Source organism: Triticum aestivum, chromosome 7A, assembly GCF_018294505.1.
Source record: "Triticum aestivum cultivar Chinese Spring chromosome 7A, IWGSC CS RefSeq v2.1, whole genome shotgun sequence".
NCBI lineage: Eukaryota > Viridiplantae > Streptophyta > Magnoliopsida > Poales > Poaceae > Triticum > Triticum aestivum.
In genome coordinates, this window is record NC_057812.1 from 540,510,812 (window position 1) to 540,521,083 (window position 10,272).

At 50.4% G+C, this 10,272-nt stretch overlaps 2 protein-coding genes across 2 annotated transcripts in view; one reads left to right on the forward strand and one right to left on the reverse strand.

Moving 5' to 3' along the window:
• Positions 1–2,985: 2,985 nt before the first annotated feature.
• Positions 2,986–5,336, forward strand: LOC123148031 (L-ascorbate oxidase-like). Its single transcript, XM_044567385.1, has 3 exons — positions 2,986–3,441; positions 3,547–4,053; positions 4,150–5,336. Exons 1-3 carry the CDS (start codon positions 3,025–3,027, stop codon positions 5,167–5,169), a joined length of 1,944 nt encoding a protein of 647 aa, XP_044423320.1. The 5' UTR covers positions 2,986–3,024; the 3' UTR covers positions 5,170–5,336.
• Positions 5,337–5,461: 125 nt separating this feature from the next.
• The window catches only part of LOC123148032 (transmembrane 9 superfamily member 7), a gene marked incomplete in the record, with an annotated part of 5,505 nt that continues 694 nt past the window's right edge, over positions 5,462–10,272 (reverse strand). Inside the window, 6 exon segments of the mRNA XM_044567386.1 lie at positions 5,462–6,936; positions 7,018–7,165; positions 7,519–7,631; positions 7,719–7,809; positions 8,000–8,109; positions 8,252–8,416. Of these exon segments, the coding sequence (XP_044423321.1) occupies positions 5,779–6,936; positions 7,018–7,165; positions 7,519–7,631; positions 7,719–7,809; positions 8,000–8,109; positions 8,252–8,416 (1,785 nt within the window).

Consider the following 10,272-nt stretch of genomic DNA (forward strand, 5'->3'; position numbering starts at 1 on the left):
GGGGCCAAACTGCGGTCTCGGTGAACGGAGAGGTAGGGCACTTCTTCCGGAACAAGCGCGGCCTTCGCCAGGGTGATCCCATTTCACCGCTCTTGTTCAACTTCGTGGCAGATGCACTGGCGACCTTGCTCCGGAAAGCAACGGAAGCAGGCCACATCAAAGGGGTGTTGGGGCACCTCATCCCAGGGGGGATATCGCACCTGCAATACGCTGACGACACGCTACTGCTGTTCCAACCGGACCTGCACAGCGTGGCCATGATCAAAGCCCTGTTGATTAGCTTTGAGCTTATGTCGGGGCTCAAGATCAACTTCCACAAATGCGAAGTGATGCCCATGGGACTCGAGCCGTCCGACAGTAGGCGTATCGCAGACCAGCTCAATTGCAAACTCGGCAAACTCCCGTTTACTTACCTTGGGCTCCCGTTGGATGCCAAACGCATCACGATAGATGGCTGGGCGCCACTCTGGACCAAGGTGGGTGGGCGGGTTTGTCCGTGGAGGGGGAAGTTCCTCTCTTCTGCAGCCCGGCTAGTGCTCACAAACGCGAGCCTGTCCTCGCTGCCGCAGTTTGCAATGGGGTTGTTCCTCTTGGCTGAAGGGGTACACGCCAAGATGGACACTCCAAGGTCCCGTTTCTTTTGGGAAGGTGCGGGACCCAAACGCAAGTACCATATGGTCAGATGGGACTTGGTGTGCAGACCCAAGGACCTAGGGGGGCTAGGGATCACAAACACACGGATCCTCAACATTGCACTCATGTGCAAATGGATCTGGAAGCTGTCGCAGGGGGCGACCGGTCTGTGGGTGGACATGCTGCGCAATAAATATTTCCCCAACGGGAACTTTTTCGAAGGCAGGACGCGGGGCTCTCCTTTCTGGAACGACCTCCAAGCGGTGCGCCCGGCCTTCGCCCTTGGCGCCAAGTTCGTCGTAGGGGACGGGCGCTCGGCCCGCTTCTGGCTTGACCTATGGTTGGGAGCGAACCCCCTTTGGGTCCAATTTCAGGACTTGTATGCCCTGGCGGTCAACCCGGAGATGACGGTAGCGACGGCCCTAGCCTCGAACCCACCCGCGATCCACTTTCGTCGAGAGCTAACGGGCCTTAAACAAGCACGCTTTGAGGAGCTGCTGGGCCTGACTCAATCGGCGACGCTGTCCACTTCCGCGGACACGGTCACTTGGGCTCTCACCACGTCCGGAAAGTTCACGGTCAAATCCCTCTACCGCAGGCTCTGCCAAGTTCAGGGACCGGCATTCCCAATGCCGACCGGTTTGTGGAACGCCCGTATTCCGCTTAAAGTCAAGGTGTTCTTCTGGCAACTTTTCCACAATAGACTCCCCACTTCGGCCAATGTTGCAAAGCGCAACGGCCCGTCTTCCGGCTTATGTGCCATTTGTAATACCATGGAAGATGCGAACCATGTGTTTTTCCGCTGCCCCCTAGCGCGCTTTGCCTGGAGCGCAGTCCGAGCTGCCACCAATACCAATTGGGACCCGCGATCGGCCGCTGACCTAGCGGCCATAGTTGCGTCGACGATGGGTGGCAGTAAACGTGTCCTTTGGAGTTGCCTCGGTGCCCTAGCCTGGGCAATGTGGCTTACAAGGAACAAAATTGCCATCGAGGGAATCTTCCCATCACACCCTGCTAATATTCTTTACAAATGCAACATTCTTATGCAGCAGTGGAGTCCGTTGGCGAAGCACAAGGATGCTGACAAGATGAAGCAAGCTCAAGATCGTCTTCGCCAAGTCTACGTTTTGGCCAGGGAGCCGCCAGCCGCTTCTACGTCGTGAAGTGGTTTCTTTTGTCTTGCGAGCGAGCCTGCGTGCTCTATGCTCTTTGGTCTTTGGCCTGTAATAGACTCGCTTTGCTTACTTTTGGCCTCTGGCCTGCCTGCGACCTTGCTGTGCTCTCGCGCCAGCGTAACCTGAGCCTCCGCGCTCGTGACCTTGCTGTGCTTCGTGCCAGCGGAACCCGAGCCTCCGCGCTCGTGACCTTGCTGTGCTTCGTGCCAGCGGAACCCGAGCCTCCGCGCTCGTGACGTTTGTCCTAGTCCTCGTCTGTAAACGCTGCCTAAGTTTGTGGGCTTTATTAAGTTAAAGCCGGACGCTCCTAACGTCTCCGTTCTAAAAAAAAAATAGATACTACTCCCTCTGTAATTGCGTTACCTTTGTTTATTTTGGATCAACTCTATAGAAAAATGTGCAAATCTACAACACCAATTGCATCGATTTTGATCAATTTCGTAGAAAAATGAGCGTAGCTTAGATGGTTAGGTTCCTTGTGATGGAACCAGTCCACCAAGGTTCAAGTCGTTTCTCGATTTATTTTAGTGAGAGGGATGTTCCGATCGGCTATGAAGATACATGTGGTGACTTCGTCGATCTTAAAATGTTGTGCTGCCTCGGTCACTAGAAGGTGCTCATAGGGGCTGTATGGGCATCTACGTTGTACTGTGTTTAAAAAAGTTCGTAATTTTTTATACATAGTATGAAAATGTATTTCATAAAGAATCTCACGAGACTACTTTGACGATTTAGGTGCTAGTATTTTTGTAGACTTGATCAAACTTAAAACAAATTTTACCTGAGACAAACCATTAACTACAATTATTTTGGATAGAGATACCTGTTGTTTACAGAGATTTATAATAATCTCTGAAAAAATGGTTGGAAACATGTGGAACGGCTCAACCCATTTTCCAGTTAATTTAGCAATTCACATTTCCTCCTCAGCTCGGTCATTTCTCACGCCTATAAAACCTCAGCAAAAATGCTAGACGTACGGGAAGATTTTACAAGAGTTAACGGACTAACCCTCTCCCCTCACTAATCTCCCCCTCCTGATTTTCAGGATGGGGCCCGCTTCATCTTAACAATCAATCAACACATCCCACCTAAGCCTAGCCTGTAAAGCTCCTGTAAAACCCCTGTAGATGTAGCATTGCTGAAACCTCAGCAACCCAGAGCAAACCCTCCAGTGCAACAACCCCTCCCAAGTCCCAAAAGCGGAAAAGCCACGATGACCAGGCCTCACACTGGCAGTGAGCCACCACTGGTGATGCATCTGCTGCTCTGTTGCACGTTTCTCCTGGCCTTCGCTGCTCCGGCGACCACCGCAGCCTCCGCCCCCGCCCCGGCTCCGACCCCGGCGAAGCAGACCATGACGTGGGACGTGGAGTACATCATGTGGGCGCCGGACTGCCAGCAGCGGGTGATGATCGGGATCAACGGCAAGTTCCCCGGGCCCAACATCACCGCCCGCGCCGGCGAGACCCTCAGCATCACCGTCAACAACAAGCTGCACACGGAGGGCCTCGTCATCCACTGGCACGGGATGCGGCAGGTGGGCACGCCGTGGGCGGACGGGACGGCGTCCATCTCGCAGTGCGCCGTCAGCCCGGGGGACTCGTTCACCTACGAGTTCGTCGCCGACAAGGTAGGCAACGAACGAACGTCGCAACCGAACAAAACCCCGTACCCGGAATGGCCGGGCACGTGAGGAAGGCCCAAGGAACTGAACCAAATTTGTTTTCTGGTGCAGCCGGGGACCTACTTCTACCACGGGCACTTCGGGATGCAGCGGGCGGCGGGGCTGTACGGGTGGCTCGTCGTGGACGCCACGGCGGAGCGGGGCGAGCCGTACCGGCGGGACTACGACGGCGGCGAGCTCCGCATGCTGCTCAGCGACTGGTACCACGACAACGTGTACGCGCAGGCGGCCGGGCTGGAGCAGAAGTACGATCACTTCCAGTGGGTCGGCGAGCCCCAGACGATCCTCGTCAACGGGCGAGGGCAGTACGACTGCATGCTCGGCGCGGTCACGAGGTTCCACCGGGGCATCGACCGGCGCGCCAGGACCTGCGTGCGGGGCAAGGAGGCCAAGCTGTGCGGCGACGAGGAGAGGTGCCTCCGGCGCAGCGAGTGCGGGCCCTACTGCCCGGAGAGCCAGTGCGCCCCCGTGGTGCTCGACGTGGAGCCCGGCAGGACGTACCGGCTCCGGATCGCCAGCACCACCTCCCTCGCCGCCCTCAACGTGCAGGTCCAAGGGGTGAGTAAGAAAGAAGACGCATTTCCTCTCCACTCTTCAGTAGGTGGTAGTAGTAACGTAACGTCGGTTGACACGGCGGTGGTGGTGATTTTGTAGCACGAGCTGACGGTGGTGGAGGCCGACGGCAACCCCGTGGAGCCGTTCACCGTCGCCGACATCGACATCTACTCCGGCGAGAGCTACTCCGTGCTCCTCACCACCAACCACACGCCGACGTTCTACAGGTCGGGGTCCTTCTGGGTCTCCGTCGGCGTGAGAGGACGGCCTCCCAAGACGCTGCCGGCCACCGCCGTCCTAAGGTACACCAACAGCAGGTTCCCGTGGCCGGGCAGCCCGCCGCCGGCGACTCCGGCGTGGTACGATCTGCAGCGCAGCAAGGACTTCGCCCGCAGGATCAAGGCCCGGAGGAACGCCGCCGAGGCGCCGCCGCCGCCGCGGACGGAGCAGGTGAGCCGGAGGATCGTGATGCTCAACACGCAGACCCTGGTAGACGGGCACATCAAGTGGGCCGTCAACAACGTGTCCCTGACGCTCCCGACCACCCCGTACCTCGGCGCCTACTTCTACGGCGTGCAGGGCAGCGCCTTCGACGCCTCCGGCGAGGCGCCCAACGGGTTCCCCGGCGGCTACGACATCGACCTGCCGCCGGAGAACAACAGCTACGAGGCCACGCTCAGCGACCGGGTGTACGAGCTGGCGCACGGCGCCGTGGTGGACGTGGTGCTCCAGAACGCGGACATGCGGAGGGACAACGACAGCGAGACGCACCCGTGGCACCTGCACGGCCACGACTTCTGGGTGCTGGGGTACGGCGAGGGGCGGTACACCGGCGGCGAGCGCCTCAACACGGAGGACCCGCCGCTGCGGAACACGGTGGTGGTGTTCCCGCACGGGTGGACGGCGATCCGGTTCGTCGCCGACAACGTGGGCGCGTGGGCGTTCCACTGCCACATCGAGCCGCACCTCCACATGGGCATGGGCGCCGTCTTCGTCGAAGGGGCCCACATGATACGCGAGCTGGACGTGCCCAGAGAGGCAATGATGTGCGGGGTGATCAGGACGACGGTCGCAGCCCTGACTCCCGCTAAGCCGGGCTCGCCGGCGCCGGCGCCGTGACGGCCATCGGCTCATGGATAAGCTCCTCCTCGCATGCCTGTACCAGTATATCCGTGGTCACTTGTGAATGCGCGGTGCAAAACAAAGGCTTTCCAGTCAGAACTCTAGCGTGTTTTCACTGCATTCTCAGTGAATAAAGTTTTATATTGATAAAGAAAAAAGTCTGCTTTCTGATAAACGTCGTCTTGTATATAATGAAAAGATAATTGTTTTGAAATTTTCTTAGTCCTCCGCCATCAGGGTACTATCGAATGAAATCATTCCACCAACGAGAAATTTATGCACCAAGAAATATCCAGCGAACTGCGTGTAATATGACATGAAACAAATGGAACAGGCATGGTCAATCAAGATCCGAAACAGTACAGGAGCACTCAGTATTTTTAGAATTACACAAGACATGCTAATCTGCGACGAGTATCAAATTCTCTCTTCAACATCCGTGAACATCCGGTGGTTCTTACTCCTACCAGGCTACACATATTCTACCAAAACCATGGAATCCCATCTCAAACCCCAGTTTCCAGCACCATGTATGATATTGCACGAAAACCTTGTCCGGGAGATGCTCTAGAAGCAGACAGGAAACTTATCTTGATAGTTGCTACATCAGTCGATCTTCACAGAAGCGTAGATCTTCCTCACAAACCAGAAGCAAGCATAGAAGCCGATGGTGCCAGTCAGGACGAAGAAGGCATAAGAAATGATCAGCATGTAACCAAAGTAGAGAATGCCTGAAACAAGCTTCGTGATCTCCAACTTGTTGAAGAAGTAGAAGATAGCATAAGCAAAAAGATATAGAGCTGAAGAGCCTGCGGTCAGGTATGCCCTCCACCACCAGTGGTAGTCCTCACTGCATAGCTGGAAGTAGCAGAGCACAATTGTGATCTCAGCACAGGTTACCAGGAGAATGACGAAGACTATGAAGAGGAAGCCAAAGATGTAGTAGAACTGGTTCAGCCAGATAGATGTGAGGATGAAGAAGAGCTCAATGAAGACAGCACCAAATGGCAATATGCCACCAGCAAGTATCGAGAAAGCTGGCTGCAGGTACCATGCTTGCTCGGGAATTTGTCTGGGAATCTTGTTTGTCTTGACTGGGTCCTCAATTGCTGGCTGCTTGAATCCCAAGAAACTTCCAACAAAGACCAGTGGCACGGAGATGCCAAACCAGAGAAGGACCAGAGCAAACATTGTCCCAAAAGGAACTGCACCAGATGATTTCTCACCCCAGATAAGGGCATTCAGGACGAAAAAGACCCCAAAGATTATACCAGGAAACATGAAGGCAGTTTTGAGGGTGATCTTCTTCCACTCGGTGCCCTTGAACATCTTGTAGAGGCGAGACGACGTGTAACCCGCCAATACACCCATGAAAACCCACAGAAGGACCATAGCAGTCATGAGTCCTCCACGGTTTGCAGGGGATAAGAATCCAAGTAGCGCAAACATCATGGTTACCACTGTCATGCCAAAGAACTGCACACCAGTTCCAACATAAACGCAAAGAAGACCTGAATGAACAGGAGGCCTGAAGGCATCACCATGCACTAACTTCCATCCAGTTTCTTCTTGGGCCTCCTCCTGATTGTCAAGCTGATTATAGTTTGCTATGTCCTTGTAAAGGGTCCTCATCATAATCATGGCTATCATGCCAGAAAGGAAAAGAACAATCATCAAGGAGTTAATGATCGAGAACCAGTGGATTTGGCTGTCACTGGAAAGAAGGTAGACATCCCAGCGAGATGCCCATATGATCTCACTAGACTGCAGAAGATCAATTGTGAATTAATCAGCACGGCAGGAACATGAATGCCAGCAACAAAGGATATGAAAAAGGTAATATACCTCAAAGGTAACGTCGTAAGAGAATACAACATATGCATCAGGAGCCACCTCTTGAGGTGTGTGACTACCAGGAGTTATCTTCGTGTTAGCGTTGCAAGTTTGTACTGTAGGATTCTTGTCATCCCAGGCACCATATTCATGTTTAATGCTGTATGAAGGTAGACAGTGAATAGGCAAGTTATGATAGGCACATGTATCTTCACATAAGATATAAATTTATAAAAAGCCAAGCACTAATTTCTACTCCCTCCATCCCAAAATAAGTGTCTCAAGCTTAGTACAACTTTGTACTAGTGTTAGAGACACTTATTTTGGGACGGAGGGATTGCTAAATATTGGCTATGTTGAACATTTACTATAGAGATTAAACTATTTATGAAATGATCAAAAACATTAGATGGACATGAATTTCAATTGGTGTTCGGACTGGGCAGCTACGCATACCCATAACAAAACAAGATCAATTCGACCATGAGGCATGACTAAGTATACATAACATACCTGCTAGGAATCACATGGAAGCCAACAATACGAGCCTCTGGGGAGTTTAGGTCTTCATGGTACAAGACTTTAAAGCTCAAGTGATTGTTAATATAGTACTTGTCATCCTTGAGCTGCCAATATTGTGCTCAAATTAAACAAGTTCCTTGATAAATGTTTCATGTTTCAATGAGTAGCAATCGACTTGGTGAGATGCTCACCTTATAGCCAACGCGGTAACCATGATCAAAGATCGGTTGGCTCCCTTCCCGTGTCTGCCTAGGGACCACAACTGGGAGATTATCCAAAATCCTGATAGAAGGAAAGTAGATTGTCAGGCACTGTATTATATATAGCTTATGCGGAACATAAACCACAATTCTACAACTTGGACCAGTATCATATGTAAGCCGGCTAGACAGTCATGTTAATCTTTTTTTGGCGGGGAATGGTCATGTTAATCAACTGGCAATACAACAAGAACTTCAAAATCAGAACATACATGTTCACTCGATATTCATCATCGATCTTCTCTCTGAAATTCTTTGCAGCCTCTGCAGACAGCTTTGTTCGACAAACAACTTTGCAACTCCCATCCCTCCTCATCTTGAACTGCAAGAGTTGGGAAAGTGAACTTAAGTTAATGAGTGCACAACTTATCATATTATGTTGTCGTGCTCTCTACACCCTTGAACAAACGGGCAAAAACCATTTGTAGAGTATTTAATGCAAGATACACTGGTAGTATACTTACATTATAGACAGAGTTTTCAATTCGGTCCCCACGAAGGACTTCCCCTAAGTTCTCAGCACTGTTCTTAATCGCCTCAGGTTTGCAGTAGTCCAGGAAATAATAGTCATATGGAAGTTGTGTCTTTATAGATGACAGCTTGTTGACCTTCACCTGGAGATCATCATCCTGCAATATGAACGGTTAGTCAACCTTTGAAAACCATTGAGCAAACAGAGAATATACACAGGAAACAATGGATAAAACTTCCAAACAATCATATCTATATACCTAAATAGTTGATCCCCACTAACTCAATTATCCTAACCTGCAACTATGCCAACTCATCATGCCATCATGCATACACCACTAAATTTAATTCTCTCGATATGCAACTATGCCAATTCACCATGTCACCATGCATGCTACTCATTCTCAATAAATATTTTACAACTATATAATAACCAGATATTGTAAATTGTATGTACTATTATTTCAATTCTCATATTGCTAATCAAAATACTGAAGTTTCATACTGCCAAATCTCATAGAAATAACTGCATCTAATTCCCACAGCAACACGCGGGGTATCATCTCTAGTTTAGAAGTTTGGTTATACAACTGTAATTGCCATAATAATTGAATGGTATGGTAAGTTGGTAACTGTCTCTCCAAAGAAATGACAGTCACCAATGCAACACAACAACTGGAGCTCCATAAACAAGAGGACTCCAACAACTTGTAAATGATGAAATCAATTAACACGTCAATTTAATGGCACCGGAGAACAGCATGCAAGTGTTAACAGGTGTTAATTAAGTTATACAGAGTGTATCCTGTTTTCCTGATCTCCTGAAATTGTAAATGTGTTAGGAGGCAACAAGAAACAACAACCATGCACTTGTCTATAAGGTGTGGCTTCTTCAAGTAGATCGCGAAGCACATAGGCAACACATATAGGCTTCAACATAAACGTTACTATTGCAGAATATACTTCTACACATTTGATTCTCATCAGAATATCATTCAAACAAGAGAACCAAATGAGCTTAAAATAGGTAAGGAGACTATTTGTCTATATCAAACTATATTATGATGGTATAACGGAAAGGTACCTCAGGATATGCATGGTGTTTTTAGATGATGTGGACATTCTAATACAACAACTCTAGTACATCTACAAGCATACTACATAAGGTATGTTGCCGTTTCAAACATTTTAATTGAAGAATGGTCTGCCTGTTGTCGTTTGCAGCCATCATATGAAGATATTAGGCCCTAGCAAGTTAGACGAAGACAACACTTCAGTTCATGCCACTTTCACAAGGTTTTGGTTGCAGTGTTGCAATCTCCATGAAACCCACCAACATACACAACAATAGGTACCTAACTGAATTTTCTACCCAAATCGCCCAAATAGTGTACTACCCAGTAAATACATGTTCTCCAACAGTACAAAGGATACTAAATTAAACAGCGATGAAAACAAGAGACGAAGCGATAACGTGTCTACACCTCTAGATGAACTCAAACAAGCAGAAACCAAAAATCCCCTGCTTATCAACACTTTCTGAAGTGTGACCTGCACCCATCCCACAATAATACCTACGCACTGCACCAAGACACAGTTAACCACATCGACGAATCTCACTATACCGTGCAATACCATCGCGATTCATGCTAAGGAGAGCTAAAAACAACATCAGGAGTCGGCCAATGGAACGAGGAGCCTAACCCCGACGCACCATGCTCGACAAAATTAACCGCACGCAATCAAGGCCAAGCGGGCACTGCCACGTACAGCTTTCACCCTACCCGCAGGTACGCCCAGAACGCACACGCAAGCCAGCATAAAATCCAGACATTCGGCTCTCCACCTCCATTGCTCAGGTCACAAAACCCTGAACCACAGACGCACCCCCTACCAATAATCCTCCAAATGCGTGGAGACCTTCCGAACCCGGGGAAACGAGGCCTGGCGAGCCAGATCTGAGGCCGCGCCTCCCGGTACGGCTAGATCCACCGGCGCGGGCGGCCGGGAGGCC

Bases quoted from the DNA above. Each gene is read 5' to 3' on its own strand.
- LOC123148031 (XM_044567385.1), top strand. From the start codon at position 3,025: ATGACCAGGCCTCACACTGGCAGTGAGCCACCACTGGTGATGCATCTG. The intron at 3,442-3,546 runs GTAGGCAACGAA...TTTCTGGTGCAG, and splicing joins ACGAGTTCGTCGCCGACAAG to CCGGGGACCTACTTCTACCA. The intron at 4,054-4,149 runs GTGAGTAAGAAA...GTGATTTTGTAG, and splicing joins TCAACGTGCAGGTCCAAGGG to CACGAGCTGACGGTGGTGGA.